The sequence below is a fragment of the Mustelus asterias genome, chromosome 10, assembly GCF_964213995.1.
Source record: "Mustelus asterias chromosome 10, sMusAst1.hap1.1, whole genome shotgun sequence".
NCBI classification, from domain to species: Eukaryota; Metazoa; Chordata; class Chondrichthyes; order Carcharhiniformes; family Triakidae; genus Mustelus; species Mustelus asterias.
Genome location: NC_135810.1, coordinates 68,542,822 through 68,562,760, shown reverse-complemented (window position 1 = coordinate 68,562,760; position 19,939 = coordinate 68,542,822). Strand labels below are relative to the sequence as shown.

At 42.7% G+C, this 19,939-nt stretch overlaps 1 protein-coding gene across 4 annotated transcripts in view; it reads right to left on the bottom strand.

Moving 5' to 3' along the window:
• rab30 (RAB30, member RAS oncogene family) overlaps positions 1–19,939 on the bottom strand; it is a 144,871-nt gene that overhangs the window by 8,945 nt on the left and 115,987 nt on the right. For all 4 annotated transcript variants that reach the window (XM_078221894.1, XM_078221896.1, XM_078221895.1 and 1 more), the window contains one exon: positions 5,083–5,266. In XM_078221894.1, coding sequence (XP_078078020.1) covers positions 5,083–5,266 — 184 coding nt within the window. The remainder of the gene's footprint in view (positions 1–5,082; positions 5,267–19,939) is intronic.

Genomic DNA, 19,939 nt, shown 5'->3' with positions numbered 1-19,939 from the left:
AAGAAACCTTTATGATATTATGATAAGAAGTCTTTTTAACATTTATCCTTAATGACTTTAGTATTTGTGGGAATGGGTTAAATATGTTGACAAAATGGTGCGACTTTGTTTGTAACTGCTCTATATCTAAAAGTTACCTCTTATGTAAACTTTGAGGTGCCCAAGCAAACAAGGGATAAACATTTGTCTTTAGTCCATATAGTTCTAGTTAGAGGTGGGGTGACACAAGATGACTTGTAGCCTATATCCAATGGAAAAGATGAGGTTGAACTATTTCCAAATAAGGGAGGAGGAATAAGGAGACTGGGGATAAAAATTGGAAAATTAGAATCTGTTACCATGGTTTCTGGGGTATGACTCTTTCTGACACAGTTCAGCATCACTTCAAAGATGGTGAACAGAAAGACATCACCTGTGCTGGACACCTCGGAACATGTGTGACGAGGAGTTCCTATGTCGTCTTCACTGCTTTAAGTATATGTAAAATCTTGCTTAATAAATTCTACTTGATCCATAAATATTAATTATTCGTACCTTGTTAGGACAAGCAAAACTGAAGACCCTGGTGTTAGAAAATGAGAATTTGGATCAAGAGCTTTTAATTAGAAGGGTTTTATACCTTGAAACATTAAAACCTTACACAGGGACACTTATATGCTTCAAAAGGTTGAGTGATGATTTTGATTGAAAATTATTCTTGTCATGATTCTGTGGAGTTAATTCCCAATTCCCCAAGCCACCAATCCCAATGCTGCCTGAGTGCAAGTTGGCAGATCTGAACCACATTCTGCCTGGAGGGGCTGAATCTTTCCTATATCTGTGGAGTGAGGGTACATAATGCTATAATGCTTTAAAGGGGGTTGTACTCAAAAGTAAGGGACAAAACTATAATGGCTGCCAAAAATCTGTCATGGTAGATGGTATCTGACTGCTGTCCAAATACAATTGTTGTGTTCTGGCAATAATCCTGCTAGCTCTTTCTGTAGCCACAATGGGTTTGCTGTCAATTCCCTCTCAGGAACTTTGATCTGAGGAGGTGGGGCACTAAGGTCATTTACCATAGATGCCATTGAACCTGGTTCACTATCTAAGGACATGAGCTGGGACACATGTTGGCATCAATCCCAACTCATTATCAAAGCCTACTGCAATCCTTGAGTAAACTCTCAGCAATATGCATGAATCTAGTATTACTGAAGTCACTTGTGGGAATAGCTCATAGGCCTGCTAACAGTAAATGCACTGTAGGACAGGGTATACAGGAAGTATAAAATTGGATGCTTGAAAGAAAGTACGGTGATAATCATGGGTGATTTTAATCTATGATGTGGAGATGCGGCGTTGGATTGGGGTGGGCATAGTAAGAAGTCTCACAACACCAGGTTAAAGTCCAACAGGTTTATTTGGAATCACAGGCTTTCAGAGCGCTGCCCCTTCATCAGGTGAGTGACTCTAGATCAATGACTTGGATAAAGAAACTGAATGCATGGTAGTTAAATTTGCTGAAGACATAAAGATGGGTAGGAAAGTAAGTTATCAAGAGGACCTCAAATGTTTCCAGAGGGATTTAGATAGGTTAAATCAGTGGGCAAAAAACTTGTCAGAGTATTATTTGGATAAATGTAAACTTGTTCACTTTGGTTGGTAGAATAGAAAAGTAATACATTATTTGAATAAAGAGGTAATACAAAAAACTACATTAGAGGGATAAGCTGCCAAGAGGATGAAGATGTTCAAAATTATGAGGGGCTAGACAGAGTAGATAGGGAGAAACTGTTCCTGCTTGTAAAGGTTTTGAGAACAATAGGGCACAGATTTAAAGTGACTTGTAAAAGAAGCAAACGTAAAGTAAGAAAAAACATTTTGACACAATGAGTGGTTCAGGTCTGGGAGTGTGGTGAAGGTAGGTTCAATCAAGGCATTCAAGAGGACATTAGATGACTGTTTGAATAGAAACAATGTACGAGGAACAGGCAGGAGAATCACACTAGGTTATAATGCTCATTTGGCGAACTGGTACAGACATGATGGGCTGAATGGACTCTTTCTGTGCCATAACAATTCTGTGATTCTACAAAGTGATTTAGATAGGTTAAGTGAGTGGGTAAAAAACTTGCCCATATAATGTGGGGTCCCCATTGGCAGGAAGAATAGAAAAGCAGCATATTGGGTGGGGTTCTCTGGCTCCCCCCGCAGCTTGTTTATCAGTGGCGGGAGGCAGCCCCCCCCTTCTAGTCCCAACTCATTCAACAAGATTTCCCACTGAATCCGAGAGTTTCCCAGCGGCAGGGGTGTGGCGTAGGTGGGACTGAAGATTCCACTAGCGTGAACAGCCGAAAGATCTCACCCATTATTTAAATGGAGAGAAACTGCGGAACTGTATGGTAAAGAGGGATCTGGGTGTCCTGGTACATGAAACACAAAAAGTTTGTACGCAGGTAGAGCAACTGATTTAAGTGGCTAATAGAATGTTGGCATTCATTGTGTTGTGAATGGAAAATTAAAAGTAGGAAAGTTTTGCTGTAAACTCTACGGGGCCTTGGTTATGGTCGCATTTGGAATGCAGTGTACAGTTTTGATCTCCATTCTAAAAAGGATATAATTGCACGAGAAGCAGTTCAGCTCAATCAACCTCTGGTCAGTGTTAATTTACTGTTTCTTAACAAGACAATAACCGCTAGTTATCCTCAACACATCCGGGTTAGAAAGAGGGGATATTTCTCAAGGCTTCCACCCCGGAATGTTATCCACCCTGCTGAAATGCTTTGTGTGGATATTGAGAAAAACACATGATCAAGCTTGGCTCTAATTTCCATAATTCAATAGCCTTTTAACACTGCCTATGCTTACAAATGTTGAACGGACTCAAGCAAGGTATGACAGTTGGTGGACTCATGAAACCATACCATTTAGGAAAAAAATGGGAACTACTAAGAAAAATGAAAATAAAAGTCCCCTTTCCTCGTGGGAAAAAAACGGCATCCTCACAATTGCAACATGCTATCATCAACAATAAGAAAAACCTGAGGCAAAATTGTGAAAATACAAATCAGAAGAAAAAGTATCGGATGACCAGTATGTTGTTCTTGTGCTAATTTTATGCAGAACACCAATTACCATGCTTAATTAAATTTACTGGCTTCTTTATCCCCATTTTTGAGTGTGCACTGTTATCTCTGCTTCTTAGACCCATTTTTGCAGATGGCAGAAAGATGGAAGTTAGGAAGAGTACAGAGTTGCTCAATATCAAGTTAAACATATTTTGGATAACATGACAACATCAGCATATTTGAAAGGAAAGTCCCCACCTTCAACCCAAACTGAAACAAAACATTAATCAAAAGAGTTCCCATGTTTTGAATGGAAAACATTACGAATATTTCCTGAGTAGAAATCCCCATTACGATCTTAGCTATCTCCCTATATTCCAATAAATCCATATCTATCAAGACAGTGTAGAGCTGATAATAAAACATTATACGATCAGGCACTCAGGCTAACAGAACAGACCTTGAGTAAGCAAAATCGTATAACCTTCCCCATGGCACTTCCAGCCGATGCATCAATAAATAAGGCTGGAACTGTTGCTGCAGTAGCCCGCTTACAGACAGGATAGCCTTCAACAGCCAGGAATTTTAGTTAACAGTAAAAAAAAATGCCAGGAACATGGAAATTCATTAGACAAAATTTCAAGTGAGAAACAATTTTTTCCAATGGGATTTTTCTCCCACCTTCCCAGCAGAAGGAAACAAATGCAAATGTGGTTACATAAATTGGCCATGATTGACTAATTTGCATCAAACAGGAAACTGGAAAGCCCTGGACGATCAGAGGTAAAGAAAATTCAACAAAATCATGGAATGTGAACTGCAGTCCATTCAAGGCACTTTAACCCAATCATAAGATCATAAGAAAGAGGAACAGGAGTAGGCCACTCAATCTGTCGAGCCTGCTTCCCCATTCAATGAAATTATGGCTGATCTGATTATGACTTAACTCCACTTTCCTGTCTATTCCCCATAACCCTTGAATCCCTTGTTAATCAAAAATCTAACTCAGCTTTGAATATATTCGAACACCCAGCCTCCATGCTCCTTGGGAAAGGAATTCTAAAGACTATCAGTACAATTTCAGAGAGTTACCATTATACTATAGAATCCCTACAGTGGAGATGGGGGGGGGGGGACATTCGGCCCATTGAGTCTGCAGTGAATCTCCGAAAGAACATCTTACCCAGGCTCACTGCCTTATTCCTGCACATTTACCATAGCTAATCCACTCGACCTACACACCTTTTGGATGCGAAGGGGCAATTTCACATGCTCAATCCACCTAATCTGCACATCCTGGACTTGATCACTGATCCAATCAAAGTTCTTCTCATCTCTGGTTTTCCCTCTACAAGTCGCTCCCCCTACTTTCAGCTCTTTCCCACACCTCAATACCTCTTCACAGTCTCTTGAACCTTGTCACACAACAGCTAGTGGTACAAAAGCAACTATTAAAAGATAAATGCAATAACATTTGTAGAGGTTTATGTGATGATATGTCATGAGACCTTTAATGGAATAATCTATACTCCATTGACTAGAAGCTGAACTGGACCAACCATAGCATCATGGTCATAAGTGCAGGACAGAGACTGGATATTCTGATGTGGCTTACCTTCTGACTCTTCAAAAGCCTGTCCACCATATACAAGGCTCAAGTCAGGATACTTAATTTATGCACCTGCACCTCAATTAATATTCACCTTCTCCAGCACCAGCACTTTGCTGCTGCAGTACAGGTATGTACAATGCACAAAATTCACTTGCGCAATGCACAAACATTACTTTAGTAATAACTTCCTTATGATCTCAAGAACGTAAATAGCATTGTTTTGATACTGCAGGACACACACAATCCTGTCTTGGACTTCCATCGTCATCCCTTTATTCTCACTGGATCAGAATCATGGAATCCCTGAACAGTGTGGATTCAAAAGGAATGTGGGGATTCAAGGAGAACATGCACCAATACCTTCTCAAGGCAACAAATGCAGCTTTGCTCACATAAAAAGGCACTGCTCTTCCGACTTACCAACTAACACAGTGGTAACCTTATTGCTAGCATACTGCTCAATCTCCCTCAGCCATTCAGGAAGACAGCGGAAAGATTCTTCACACGTGATATCATAGGTCAATATTAAGGCATTTGCACTGCGGTAATAGCTCTGTGTGATGGATCGAAACCGCTCTTGTCCTGCAGTATCCCAAATCTGGAGCTATGGGAAAGGAGACAAAAATAAAAATTATCAATATGATTTAGTGCAAAACATGTGGAAACTTTGGGCATCATACTCCATCCCGCTTGAAGCTGATGGGATTGGGTTGACTGGCTGTTTTATATTCCATCAGATTTCACTTTCAATTGATTTTACTGTTGGGTGTAAAACAGGAATGCAACCTGGTCTAGTCAGTTTCTCAGAGTGGGAAAGGTTAAAATTACCATTAAAAGTAATTTTTATTCAAATATATTTCCTTCTCATTCCCCTTTCTCCTGTAAATAATGCCAGTATGAGCATTAAATAGGGAGGACCCCCCCAGCCAATTCTCACTACTATTGGGAGTTATTGGACCCATGATCAACACCTCCCCACAAAACTGGACCTCAGAATACGTTGCTAGGGAAGTATAGAATCTGAATCCTACCATTCCACGTGCTCTTGCTCAAATATACCAGTATCAGAGTTTTTTAATTTGGAAAAGATTATGCACACACTTAAGTTTTTCATTTGGACAGATATCCAGTTATCTGCTTTTACTGGTCAAATATAGGAAATTCCACTGATCTCTTTGAACCTATGCTAAAAGACTTACCAAGGCTCAATCGGACGTCACAAAAACTTGTATTTATATAGTATCATTAGCACAGAAAAATGCTCCGAGGTGCTTCACAGAGACATAGCAGACAAAAATGGACAGTGAGATAAAGGAGATATTAGGGTGCTCAAAGAGATGGGTACTTAGAGAGGGAGGCAGAAAGGTTTACAGAATGAATCATGAAACTCTAATGAATTTCCGAGCATTTAACTAGTAGGGTAGATAAAGACAAACCAGTGAATGTAATGTATATGGATTTTTGAAAAATTATTTGTTCAGGTGCCACACAAGAAATTATGACAGTTTTAGAGCTCCTGAAATTGAGGATCGATTAACAGAAAGAAAACAGAAAGAATAAGTGAGTCAGTATACAACTCTCCTCTGAGTCAGAATGCTGTGGATTCAAATCTAGGCCTGAAATCAGAAAACTTAAGCCAGGCTGATACTTGATAGTAGCACCAAGAGGGAATGCTGCATAGTCAGTGAGTGCCGTCATTCAGATCACTTGCTTAAATTTCTTCAAACAGGATTCCGTCTTTATCACGACTCAAAAAACCTTGACCAATGTCACAAATTATATCCATCGTGATTCCCCCATGCAACCTTTTGACACAGTCGAGCACACCATCTACCCTTCATTGCCTTCCCCCATTGTCTAGTTCAGTGGTTCCCAAACTTTTTTCACTGGGCCGCACTTTCGGAATAAAAATTTACTCGCGCCACACCGAATTTTTTATTGATAAGAAATACACTCAAAAACAAAAAAAAACCAACTCCTAGCAGTGCTTGATTCATAACATAGAAGACAACTACTTTATAATATGATCGTGGGACATCCAGAAAGTATAAAATAATGCTTGTTTAAACCATGTTTAAATGTTTCTTTGATTGTCGTTGAATCTTCCCGCCACACTTGCCATCCTCTCTCGCCGCACCAGTGTGGCGCGCCGCACCCTTTGGGAACCACTGGTCTAGTTCATTGGGATTTCCTGATTAGTTCCACTCCTACCTATGACTGTAGCTAAAGCATCTTCAGAAATGAATTTCCATTCCATCCCACACAGTTGCCTCTGGAGCCTTAATCATTGCCACCTCCCCGTCCCCTTCCTCATCTACATGCTACCCCTTGAAATCATCCACAATCTTTGGACCCACTTTCACATGAGTACTCTAATTCTTCGCCACCTATCTACTGCTTCTCTGACTAATTGTTTGGTATCCAATGTCGCATAAGCTACAACTTATTTCAGTTAAATGTTGGGTAAACCAAAGAAATGTCTTTGACATCGAGAACAGAAAGTGCCGGAAATACTCAGCAAGTCTGGCAGCATCTGTCGATATAGGAGCAGAGTTCACATTTAGAGTCAAATATGACTTTGAAGCGTACATCATGAGGCTAGGCTGAGAGCACAGAAATTCATCAACCTTTTGAAAAAGCTGAGCCCCAGAGAAAACATTGCTTGATTGACAGCTCTGGCTCTCTGGTCTATTCTGTCAATCGAACAATGTTTATTCATACAAGATGAAGATGTTTCAAGTACTGGCAATTTCATCCATTGATACATTAAAGGAGCTAGATGATCAACATTTAAAATTGGGCTCGAGTAAAAATTAGATTTTTTTACGTTATCAATAAATGCCTGTTTTTTTAAAAAAAGCTTTTTCATCCTCTTGCCATTTTTGGTTTCATTGGTGTATAGTGGATGAATGGGCAAGGAAGTGCTTTAGCTTTGCATGGGGACATTAGATGGCAATGGAGGATGGGTGGGGGGCATGTTAGCATGTGGGGCTACGTGAGAAATAGGTCAGCATGGGGTGGGGGTGGAGGGGGTACATGGAGAATCTTTTGAACATACCTTTCATAAGGTTCCCTCATGCAGACAATGATTGATGACACCCACAGTTGACTCTTAAATGCCCTCTGAAACAGACTAGCAAGCCGCTCAGTAGTATCAAACCATTATGGAGAAGTCGATAAAGAATGAAACTGGATGGACCAACCAGCATCGACCTAGGCACGACAATGGCAAAGTCCATCATACTAACATCTGGATACTTGTGCCAAAATTGGGAGAGCTGTCGCACAAAGCAACAATCTGATATAGTCACACTCACGGTATCATACCTTATAGACAATATCCCAGACACCAACATCACCGTCCCACAGAAATGCTGTCTTTCAGTCTGTGCCTTTAAGAAACTTTTTTTTAAAAAATCATGTTCCCTATAGCTTTGTTTTTTTATTGTGGCACCGGCTGCCTGCTTAGATGTCCTTTTAATGCTGCTTAAATGGTTTAAATAGGGTTTTGTTTATTTTTACTCTAGGCCTAATGCACTTTCTAGGAGTTTACAACCTTTTGAAGTGCTGTAGGAAGAATGATTGACAAGTCAAAGTCAGGTGGTTCCTTCACAGAGGAATCCAAGGATTCACTTTTAGCTAGAGGGCGATGGACTTAAAAGCAGTATTTCTGTACCTCTCTCCCTGGTATTGGAAATTCTGCTGACTGTTTTTTAGTTAGAAGCTGTGTGGAATCCAGACTGAAAGACAGCATTTCTGTGCTTCTTAGAAATTCTGCTATGTTGGAAGCTGCTTTCTTGCCTTCCTGGAGTGTAAGGTTTTGCTGTAAGGTGGTTTGCTGGCTAAAAGCTGGAGGCCAGCAGTGGCTTTATTTCTTCCTCGATGTCAGCTGGAAATTACAAGGTTGGGAAATTAGAGTTTCAATTCTATCCAAAGGACTAATTCACAGCAGGTGTTGCTGAGCTGCAAAACCACATGAACTTTCTTATTTTTCTATACTAAACCTGTGACACGTGTATGCTTATATTGTTGTATTTGAACAGTGCATTTAGATAAGGTTTATACAATATCACGGTAAGTTTTATTTCTTGTTTGCAATTGGTAAAAGCGATTGCTAATTTTCTATGTGTTAACTGTATTCTTAAATAAACTTTATTGATAAAGGCTCCCTAGTGGGTCATTTGAATTATACTTGAAGTGAAACACCTCATGCTTACCCTAGCCAAATGTGCAAAACTTGTGATCCAGGCTGACTTCATATAACACTGTGGAGTTTCTGACCTGGATGATAACAAAATGTATTGGTATACAGTGATTGTTTTTGCATGTTATACAGACAAAACATACCAGACGGAATTTTACCGGCTCACCCGAGTGGGCGAGGGGTGGAGCATGGGAAGGTCCGTTGACCTCGGGTGGGATTTTACGGTTTTGGGATGAGTGATGCTGGAAAATCTCACCCACTGTTTGTAGAGTACATAAGGGAGAAGGAAAGGAGAGGGTACAGAATGTAGTGTTACAGTCATAGCTAGGATGTAGAGAAAGATCAACCTAATAAGGTAGGTCCATTCAAAAGTCTGCTGGCAACAGGGAAGAAGCTGTTCTTGAGTCGGCTGGTAAGTGATCTCAGACTTTTGTAACTTTTTCCTGACGGAAGGTGGTGGAAGACCCCAGGGTGTGTGGGGTCCTTGATTATGCTGTCTGCTTTTCCAAGGCAGCTGGAAGTGTAGACAGAGTCAATGGATGGGAGGCTGCTTTGCGTGATGGATTGGGCTACGTTCACAACCCTTTGCAGTTTCTTGCGGTCTTGGTCAGAGCAGGAACCATACCAAGCTGTGATACAACCAGAAAGAATGCTTTCTATGGTGCATCTGTAAAAATTGGTGAGAGTTGTAGCAGACATGCTGAATTTCCTATCCTGTCCCACCAACAGGACAGACACACCAGAGGTGGTGGCACAGTGGTATACAGTCATAGAGGTTACAGCATGGAAACAGGCCCTTCGGCCCAACTTGTCCATGCTGCCCTTTTTTAAAAAAAAACTCGTAAGCTAATCCCAATTGCCCGCATTTGGCCCATATCCCTCGATACCCATCGCACCCATGTAACTATCTAAATGCTTTTTAAAAGACAAAATTGTACCCGCCTCTACTACTAGCTCTGACAGCTTGTTCCAGATACTCCCCACCCTCTGTGAAAAAATTGCCCCTCTGGACACTTTTGTATCCCTCCTCTCTCACCTTAAACCTATGCCCTCTAGTTTTCGACTCCCCTACCTTTGGGAAAAGATATTGACTATCTAGCTGATCTGTGCCCCTCATTATTTTATAGACCTCTATTAGATCACTCCTCACCCTCCTACGCTCCAGAGAAAAAAGTCCCAGTCTTTCCAGCCTCTCCTTATAACTCAATCCAACAAGTCCCGGTAGCATCCTAGTAAATCTTTTCTGCACTCTTTCTAGTTTAATAATATCCTTTCTATAATAGTGACCAGAATTGCACACAGTATTCCAAGTGTGGCCTTACCAATGTCTTGTACAACTTCAACAAGACATTCCAACTCCTGTATTCAATGTTCTGACCGATGAAACCAAGCATGCCAAATGCCTTCTTCACTACTCTGTCCACCTGTGACTCCACTTTCAAGGAGCTATGAACATGTACCCCTAGATCTCTTTGTTCTGTAACTCTCCCCAACTCCCTACCATTAACTGAGTAAGTCATGTCCTGGTTCAACCTACCAAAATGCATCACCTCGCATTTGTCTAAATTAAACTCCATCTGCCATTCGTCAGCCCACTGGCCCAATTGATCAAGATCCCGTTGCAATTGGAGATAACTTTCTTCACTGTCCACTATGCCACCAATCTTAGTGTCATCTGCAAACTTACTAACCATGCCTCCTATATTCTCATCCAAATCATTAATATAAATGACAAATAACAGTGGACCCAGCACTGATCCCTGAGGCACACCGCTGGTCACAGGTCTCCAGTTTGAGAAACAATTCTTTACAACCACCCTCTGGCTTCTGTCAAGAAGCCAATTTTATATCCATTTAGATACCTCACCCTAAATCCCGAGAGATTTAACCTTATGCAACAACCTACCATGCGGTTCCTTGTCAAAGGCCTTGCTAAATTCCATGTAGACAACATCAACTGCACTGCCCTCATCTACCTTCTTGGTTACCCCTTCAAAACACTCAATCAAATTTGTGAGACATGATTTTCCACTCACAAAGCCATGCTGACTGTCCCTAATCAGTCCTTGCGTCTCTAAATGCCTGTAGATCCTGTCTCTCAAAATACCTTCCAACAACTTACCCACCACAGATGTGAGGCTCACTGGCCTGTAGTTCCCGGGCTTTTCCTTGCAGCCCTTGTTAAACAAAGGCACAACATTTGCCACTCTCCAATCTTCAGGCACCTCACCCATGACTATCGATGATTCAAATATCTCGGCTAGGGGACCTGCAATTTCCTCCCGAGCCTCCCACAATGTCCTGCGATACACTTCATCAGGTCCCGGGGATTTATCTACCTCGATGCACTTTAAGACTTCCAGCACCTCCTTCTCTGTAATATGTACACTCCTCAAGACATCACTATTTATTTCCCCAAGTTCCCTAACATCCATGTTTTTCTCAACAGTAAATACTGATGAGAAATATTCATTTAGGATCTCACCCATCTCTTGTGGATCCGCACATAGATGACCTTGTTGATCCTCAAGAGGCCCTACTCTCTCGTTACTCTTTTGCCCTTTATGTATTTGTAGAAGCTCTTTGAATTCTCCTTTGCCTTATCTGCCAAAACAATCTCGTGTCCCCTTTTTACCCTCCTGATTTCTCTCTTAACTCTACTTCGACACCCCCTATACTCTTCGACGGATTCACTTGATCCCAGTATCCTATGCATGTCATGTGCCTCTTTCTTCTTCTTGACCAGGGCCTCAATATCCCAAGTCATCCAGGGTTCCCTACTTCTGCCAGACTTGTCCTTCACTCTAAGAGGAATGTGTTTACCCTGAACCCTGGTTAACACACTTTTGAAAACATGCCACTTACCAGACGTCCCTTTGCCTTCCCACAGACTCCCCCAATTAACTTTTGAAAGTTCCTGCCTGATACCATCAAAATTGGCCTTGCCCCAATTTAGAATTTTAACTTTTGGGCCAGACCTATCATTCTCCGTAGCTATCTTAAAACCAATAGAATTATGGTCACTGGTCCCAAAGTGATCCCTCACTAACACTTCTGTCACCTGCCCTTCCTTATTTCCCAAGAGGAGGTCAAGTTTTGCCCCCTCTCTAGTCGGGCCACCCACATACTGAATGAGAAATTCCTCTTGAATACACTCAACCAATTTCTCTCCATCCAAGTCTCTAATGCTATGGCTGTCCCAGTCAATGTTGGGAAAGTTAAAATCTCCTACTATTACTACCCTATTTTTCTTGCAGCTATCTGTAATCTCCTTACATATTTACTCCTCAATTTCCCGCCGACTATTTGGGGGCCTATAGTACAACCCTATCAAAGTGATTTCCCCCTTCTTATTTCTCAGTTCTACCCATATAGTCTCAGTGGCCGGACCCTTGGATATATCCCCCTCAGTACGGCCGTGATGCTTTCCCTAATCAAAAGTGCAACTCCCCGTCCTCTCTTACCTCCTGTTCTATCTTTCCTATAGCATCTGTACCCTGGAACATTGAGCTGCCAGTCCTGTCCCTCCCTTAGCCATGTTTCAGTAATTACTATAATTTCCCAGTCCCACATACCCATTCATGCTCTGAGTTCATCTGCCTTGTCCGTCAGGCCTCTTGCATTGAAATAAATGCAGTTTAATCTGGACTTCCCTTGCTCTCTATCGTGCTTTTACCTGATCTGTCTGGTACTAGGATACTGACACTCCCTTTACTACTTAATGTGCTCTCTTTAACTTGTGCTGTCCTCAAACTTCTCTTCCGTCTCCCTACTGCTTTGGGTCCCACCCCCCTGCCAAACTAGTTTAAACCCTCCCGAGTGGCTCGAGCAAATCTCCCCGCCAGGGTGTTAGTCCCCCTCCAGTTCAGATGTAATCCATCCCTCTTGAACAAGTCAGCCCTTCCCCAAAAAAGATCCTAATGATCCAAAAATCTAAATCCCTGTCCCCTGCACCAGCTCTCAAGCCCAGCATTCATCTGCCTAATCCTCCTATTCCTACTCTCACTAGCACGTGGCAACGGTATTGGCCCTGAAATTACTATCTTTGAGGTCCTGCACTTTAGCCTTTTGCCTAACTCTATATTCACATTTCAGGACCTCATCCCTTTTCCTACCTATGTCGTTGGTACCAATATGTGCAACGACCTCTGGCTGCTCATCTGCCCCCTTAAGAATGTCCTGCAATCGCTCAGAGACGTCCTTGACCCTGGCACCAGGGAGGCAACACACCATCCTGGAGTCTCGATTGCGGCCACAGAAACGCCTGTCTGTGCCTCTAACTAGCAAGTCCCCTATTACTACTGCTCGCTTGCTCTTTGCCCAACCCTGTCCCACAGCAGGACCAGCTGTGGTGTCACAGGTCTGGCTGCTGCTGGTATCTCCCCCTGACAGGCTATCCCAGTATCCAAAACGATATACCTGTTTGAAAGGGGAATAGGCACAGGAGACTCCTGCTCTACCTGCCTGCCTCTCCTGGCGGTCACCCATCTACCTGTCTGACCTGTGGTGTGACAACCTCCCTGTAACTAATGTCTATCACACTCTCTGCCTCCTGTATGCCCCGCAGTGCATCCACCTGCTGCTCCAACCGAACAATGCGGTCTGTGAGGAGCTGCAACTGGACACACTTCCTGCAGACGAAATTGTCAGGGAGACAAGATTGCTCCCTAATTGCCCACATCTGGCAGGAGAAGCATACCACCGGCCCAGCTGCCATATTGCCCCTATGCAGGTAAAAGGATAAAAGAATCTCAACTCACCTTTCCCTTGCTTGTGGTCCTCCTGCCGACTTTTTTTTTTGGTTAGAGGAGGAGATAGGGAGGGAAACACTGAAGTAGTGTTTGGGGTTTAACTTTCCCTTCACAGCAGCTCCTCCACAAACCATCTTCTGGTTGCAGTGACTGCACTTATGCAAATGTGACCTGCAACTGCCAATCACCTTTGCCGCTCTGCTGCCCTCACCTGGAAGGAGTTGCTCTGGGAGTCCTCAGCATTTACCGCAAAAATCCCATGGCATCGGGTCAAACATGGGCAAGGAAACCTCCTGCTGATTACCACCTACCACCACCCCCTCAGGTGAGGAATCATTACTTCTCTATGTCGAACACAAAGTGTTTCGAGCTCAGAATGGACTCTGGGTAGGGGACTTCAATGTTTATCACCAAAGAGCTGGTGGAAGAAGGAATAATCAACTTGATCTCATCTTGCCCAACCTACCCATCACTGATACATCCGGCCACAACAGTATTGGTAGCAGTGACCACTGCACACTCCTTGTGGAGATGAAGCGCCATCTTCATATTGATGATTCCCTCCATCATGCTGTTTGGCACTACCACCATATTAAATGAGAGATTTCAAATAGTTCTAGCAACTCAAAACTGGGCTTGCGTGTGGCACTGTGGGCCATCAGCAGCAGCAGAATCAACCACAATCTGCAACCTCATGGCTTGGCCCTCACTCCACAACTAGAATCAAGTCAGAGGATCAACACTCAATGAAGAGTGCAGGAGGACAGCATCAGGCATACCTAAACATGCAGTGTCAACCTGGTGAAGCAACAAAACATGACTATTTGCATGACAAAGAGCCCAAGTAGCATGCAAAGACAGAGCTAAGCTATCCCACTACCAATGGATCAAATTAAGGCTCTGCAGTCTTGCCACATCCAGTTGTGAATGATGGTGGACAACTGAACAACTAAAGTGGAGGAAGAGGTTCCACCAACATCCCTATACTCAACATTGGGGGAGTTAGCACATCGGTGCAAAAGACAAGACTGAAGCATTTGCAACCATCTTCAGCCAAAAATGCCAGTGGATGATCCATCTCAACCTGTTCTGGAGGTCCCCAACATTATAAATGCCAGGCATTGGACACTGCAAAGGTTATGGGCCCTGACAACATTTTTGGCAATAGTACCAAAAACCTATGCTCCAGAACTAGCTAGGTCCCTAGACAAACTATTCCAGTACAGCTACAATTCAGGCACATACCCAGAAAATTGCCCAGGTATGTCCTGTTCAAAAATGTTGGTCAAATTCAACCCATCCAATTACTGCCCCTGTCAATCTACAATGTTTATCATCAAAGCGATGGAAGGGGCCATTGTCTGTGCTGTCAAGCGGCACTTTCACAACAATAACATTCTGACACTCAGTTTGGGTTCTGCCAGGAACACTCATGATCTCATTATGACCTTGGTCCACACATGGACAAGTGAGGAGAAACTGACTGCCCTTGACATCATGGCAACAGTTGAATGATTTGTGATATCAAAGAGCCCTAGCAAAACTGGAGTCAGTGGGCATCAGAGGGACGGGGGGGGGGGGACTCCCCACTGATTGGAGGCATACCCAGCATAAAAAAGTAGTTTGTGGTTGCTTGAAGTCAATCATCGCAGTCCTGGGACATCGCTGCAGATGTTCCTCAGGGGAGTGTCCTAGGCCAAATCATCTTCAGCTGTTCCATCAATGATCTTCCTTCATCATAAGCTCAGAAGTAGGGAGGTTCGCTGGTGACTGCACAATGCTCAGTACCATTCACAACTCTCAGATACTGAAGCACTCGATGCCCATATTCAGCAAGACCCAGACAACACTCAGGCTTGTGCTATTAAGTGGCAAATGACATTAGTGTAATACAAATGTGTGGAATTGACCATCTCCAACAAGAGAGAATCCAACCATCACCCCTTGACATTCAATGATGTTGCCATCACTGAATCCTCCTCTTGCAACACCATGTACCATATAAATACTCTAACATCAGCTCAGAGGCTGAGAATTCTGCAACAAGTAACTCATCTTCTGATTCCCCAAAGTCTGTCCAGTATCCACAAGGCACAAGTCAGGAGTGTAATGGAATATGCCCCATTTGCGTGAATTAAGTCAGTTCTAAAAATATTCAAAGAGTTTGATAAGATCCTGGACAAAGCAGCCCACTTGATTGGCACCCCATTCACCACATTCAACATTCCACTCCCTCCACAACTGATGCATGGTGGCCACAAAATGCACTGCAGCAACTCACCATGGTTCCTTTGACATTACTTTCCAACCCAGTGACCTCCACCACCTCGAAAGACCAGGGGAGAAGGTGCATAGGAACACGACCACCTGCAGTTTCCCCTCCAAGTCACACACCATCCTGACTTGGAACTACATTGCCATTCCTTCACTGTTGCTGGGTCAAAATCCTGGAACTCCCTCCCCAGTGGCACTGTGGGTGTACCTACACCACATGGATTGCTGCAGTTCAAGAAGGCAGCTTGCCATCACCTTCCCAAGGGCAATTACGGATGAGCAATAAGTGCTGACCTAGCTAGCAATGCCCACACTCCATGACAGAACTTTTAAAAAGAATATTCTTTGAAAAGCTGATGGACTCCACAAAATTTGTGGAGGAGTTGAACATCCCTGCAATGTTTTTTTAAAAAGTTTATTTATTAGTGTCACAAGTAGGCTTACATTACATTAGTTATGTGCGGGCTAGGTTGGGACTGACCAGTGCAGGCTTGCTTTTCGAACCTGCCCGCAACCTTAAGAGGCACCCCTAAAAATTCGAAACCAGGGATTGGGAGTCAGGAAGCCTGTAATTGGGACTTGCCCACCATTTTTAAAGTGCTCACAAGTCACCCTGACTCAGCAAAAATCTAGCCCAAAGTTTACTTCTCACAATTGCAGAATACTGTGAAAGCTGCACTTGCTTTTCTTTCTTTCCTGATGTTGTCTGTTACTATCGGACTAGGTTTCTTACCAACAAAAATGTCAGATAATTGTCCCTTTGTAGCAGAATGCACTGTTTAATTCAAAGCAGAATAAATGAATAACAAATGTAATCATTCTTGTAGCATTCTGGTAGTTTAAAATTCCCCGCACACATCGCTTACAGTTTGTGTTACTTAGTTCTTGTGCAGTTTTGTAGAGGACAAATAGCTTCCTTCTGCGCTGTAACTGTTTTATGATTCATTTTTCTATGATTCTGTGTTGTCCTTACAGTGGAAAACAAGGAGAAAATGAGGGGAAATGCCAAGGAGTTAAAAGATAAAAATGCTGTAAAACTGAAACAAAACTGAAGCAAAATGTTTAATTCCCCCAGCAGGGCCCCCAACACCCATGATGTACATTAAATACCAGGATGGGAAAGAAAAAATAGCGTTAAGCAGTCATCTATTTATGAAGCTCGAAAGTCTATACTTAACAAAACAAATTCCGACAGAGATGCTTAGTTTGACTGTGAAATATTTCACTGACAGATTTAAGTTTTCAGGCAGTCTGCATTTATTAAAAGACTGAAGTGGTTACGCTGGTAATAAAAGTAATCAACATTTGGCAACAAACAGATGGCAGTTCAATGTCAAATATGGAACTACAAAAATTCTAATACTTTTTATTAGCTACACACAGCTGATATACACAAAAAATATTTTATTCAGAAGTCTGTAGACAGTTCTCACCATCGGTACTGAAAACTTGAATTTGATGAGGATAGCCACATTGAGCTTTATCACAGCCAGGAAATCTAATTGCTAAGGTAGTGAAGCATTTCAAGTCCGACCAATAGGTTGCATATTTAAGTCTCTGGATGCACTCAATTGAAATTACTTTAGAGTCTTCTTCAACTTTCCCTACCCTCTCCAAAGTGCTTGGAGATGCAGTTATCTCACAAACTGTATCTAATTTTCCTGGAATCCCTCCAATCAGGCTTGTACCCTTGCCACAGTACCGAGAACAATAAAATATCCCTCCTCATCCATCGACACCATCTTTCCCCAATGCTTTCCAGAGACATCCAGCTGTGTGGATCTGCTCTCAGCTGATTCCATTCTTAACTAACCAGTCATAACCACAGAAACACTTGCAATGGCTTCTCTTCCTACACTTACACCATAAATTCTAGTGTCACCAAGGATCTGCTTGGACCCCTCCTGTTTCTCAGCTGCATGCTGACCCACATTTCATGTGAAAACAGTTAGTTTTCACATGTATGTGGATGGCACCCAGCTCTGTCACCACCACATCGCTTGACTCCTTGGTTATCTCCAGATTATCACACTGCTGTCTTACATCCAGTACTAAAAAGGAGAAAATGTCCTCCAATTAAATATTGAGATGACTGAAGCAATTGTCTTTGGTCCCCACTACAACTCCATTCCTTTCCCTGGCAACCGTCTCAGGCCAAACCACACTGCTCGCAATCTTGGTGTGATATTTGACTGAGATGAGCTTCCAATCACATATCCACACTATCAAGCTGCCTATTTTCACCCCCAAAACATCATCAGGCTTCATTCCTGCCTCAGTTCGTCTGCTACAAAAATCTCTCATCTGGGCCTTTGTTATATCTCGACCATTCCAACACACTACTAACCAACCCCGACCATTCCAACACACTGCTAACCAACCCTGACCATTCCAACACACTGCTAACCAACCCCGACCATTCCAACACACTGCTAAACAATCTCGACCACTCCAAAGCACTCCTAACCAACCCCGACCATTCCAACACACTGCTAACCAACCCCGACCATTCCAACACACTGCTAACCAACCCCGACCATTCCAACACACTGCTAACCAACCCCGACCATTCCAACACACTGTTAACCAACCCCGACCATTCCAACACACTGCTAACCAACCCCGACCATTCCAACACACTGCTAACCAACCCCGACCATTCCAACACACTGCTAACCAACCCCGACCATTCCAACACACTGCTAACCAATCTCGACCATTCCAACACACTGCTAACCAATCTCGACCACTCCAAAGCTCTGCTAACCCACTCCGACTATTCCAATGCATTCCTAACAATCTCCTATGTTCCATACTCCAAAAGCTCGAGGTCATCCAAACTCTGCTACCCATGTCCTAAACTGCACAAAAGTAAAAAGCAAAATATTGCGGATGCTGGAAATCTGAAATATAAATAGAAAATGCTGGAAATACTCAGCAGGTATGGTAGCATTATAGAGAAAACAAAAAAGAGTTAATGTTGTGTCCTTGTGACTCTGTTTCTCTCCACAGATGTTTCCAGACCTGCTGAGTTTTTCCAGCGTTTTCTGTTTTTAAATCCCAAACCTCACTGCCCCCCTTTGTCCTTCACCCTGTACTGGCTGACATGCATTGGCTGCTGGTTAAACAACACATCAATTTTTACTCTTCTTTTCAACTTCCTCCATGGCTTTGCGCCTATCCCTGTAATTTCTTTTAGCTATATACTCCTCAGGAAATATCTGCAAATACTAAGGGCAGCACATAACTCCAAAGCATTACATCAGATATTGGGATAGTTTAACTCTAAAGATGTGCAGGTTAGGTGGATTGGCCGTGCTAAATTGCCCCTTAGTGTTAGGGAGATTAGCAGGGTAAAGACATGGGGCTATGGAGATAGGACCTGGGTGGCATTGTTGTCAGCACAGGCTCAATGGGCTGAATAGCCTCCTTCTGCACTGTATGGATTCTATGATTCTATGTTTTTAATTGCATTGTCCAATCTAAAAAAGTCTGATATTATATTGATTTATCATGAAGCAGAAGTTATTGAATTATTTCAGCACCACTTCAAGCTTAAAACATGTTTCCTATCCAGTTTTCTAATAGAAAATCTGAATTGACTGGTCGAATTGATCACTCCATTGGTCCATTTCAAAAATTACGAAGTAGCAAAGACAGGGACATTAAAAACTTTGCATCAGTCAATTGAAGACAGATCTTAAGTGGCATGTATTCAGTTCGTAACAAAAAGGGGGCATGGTTTCACTGGAATTGCACTTTGCCACAAACCCTCAAGCTTTTTGTTGCTGGAGCCAAGCCAGATTTGGGATAGGAAGTTCCTAAGGCTTCGGAGGGTGCTTCTGCTCCTCCGCTGACCAGTGAATCTAGGCCTCTGTGTTTGTTGCCCAAGTTTTGGAAAACAGTTTGAAAATCTCATGTGAATATCCTCCAAATCAAAGTGAGATTTCATTCCAATAGCTTAAGCTCATTACTTCTGAAAAACAAAAAATAGCTTTCCTCTTACTTTCTCCTCCAGTTCACTTGCTAGACCAGACTTCAGCAGCTT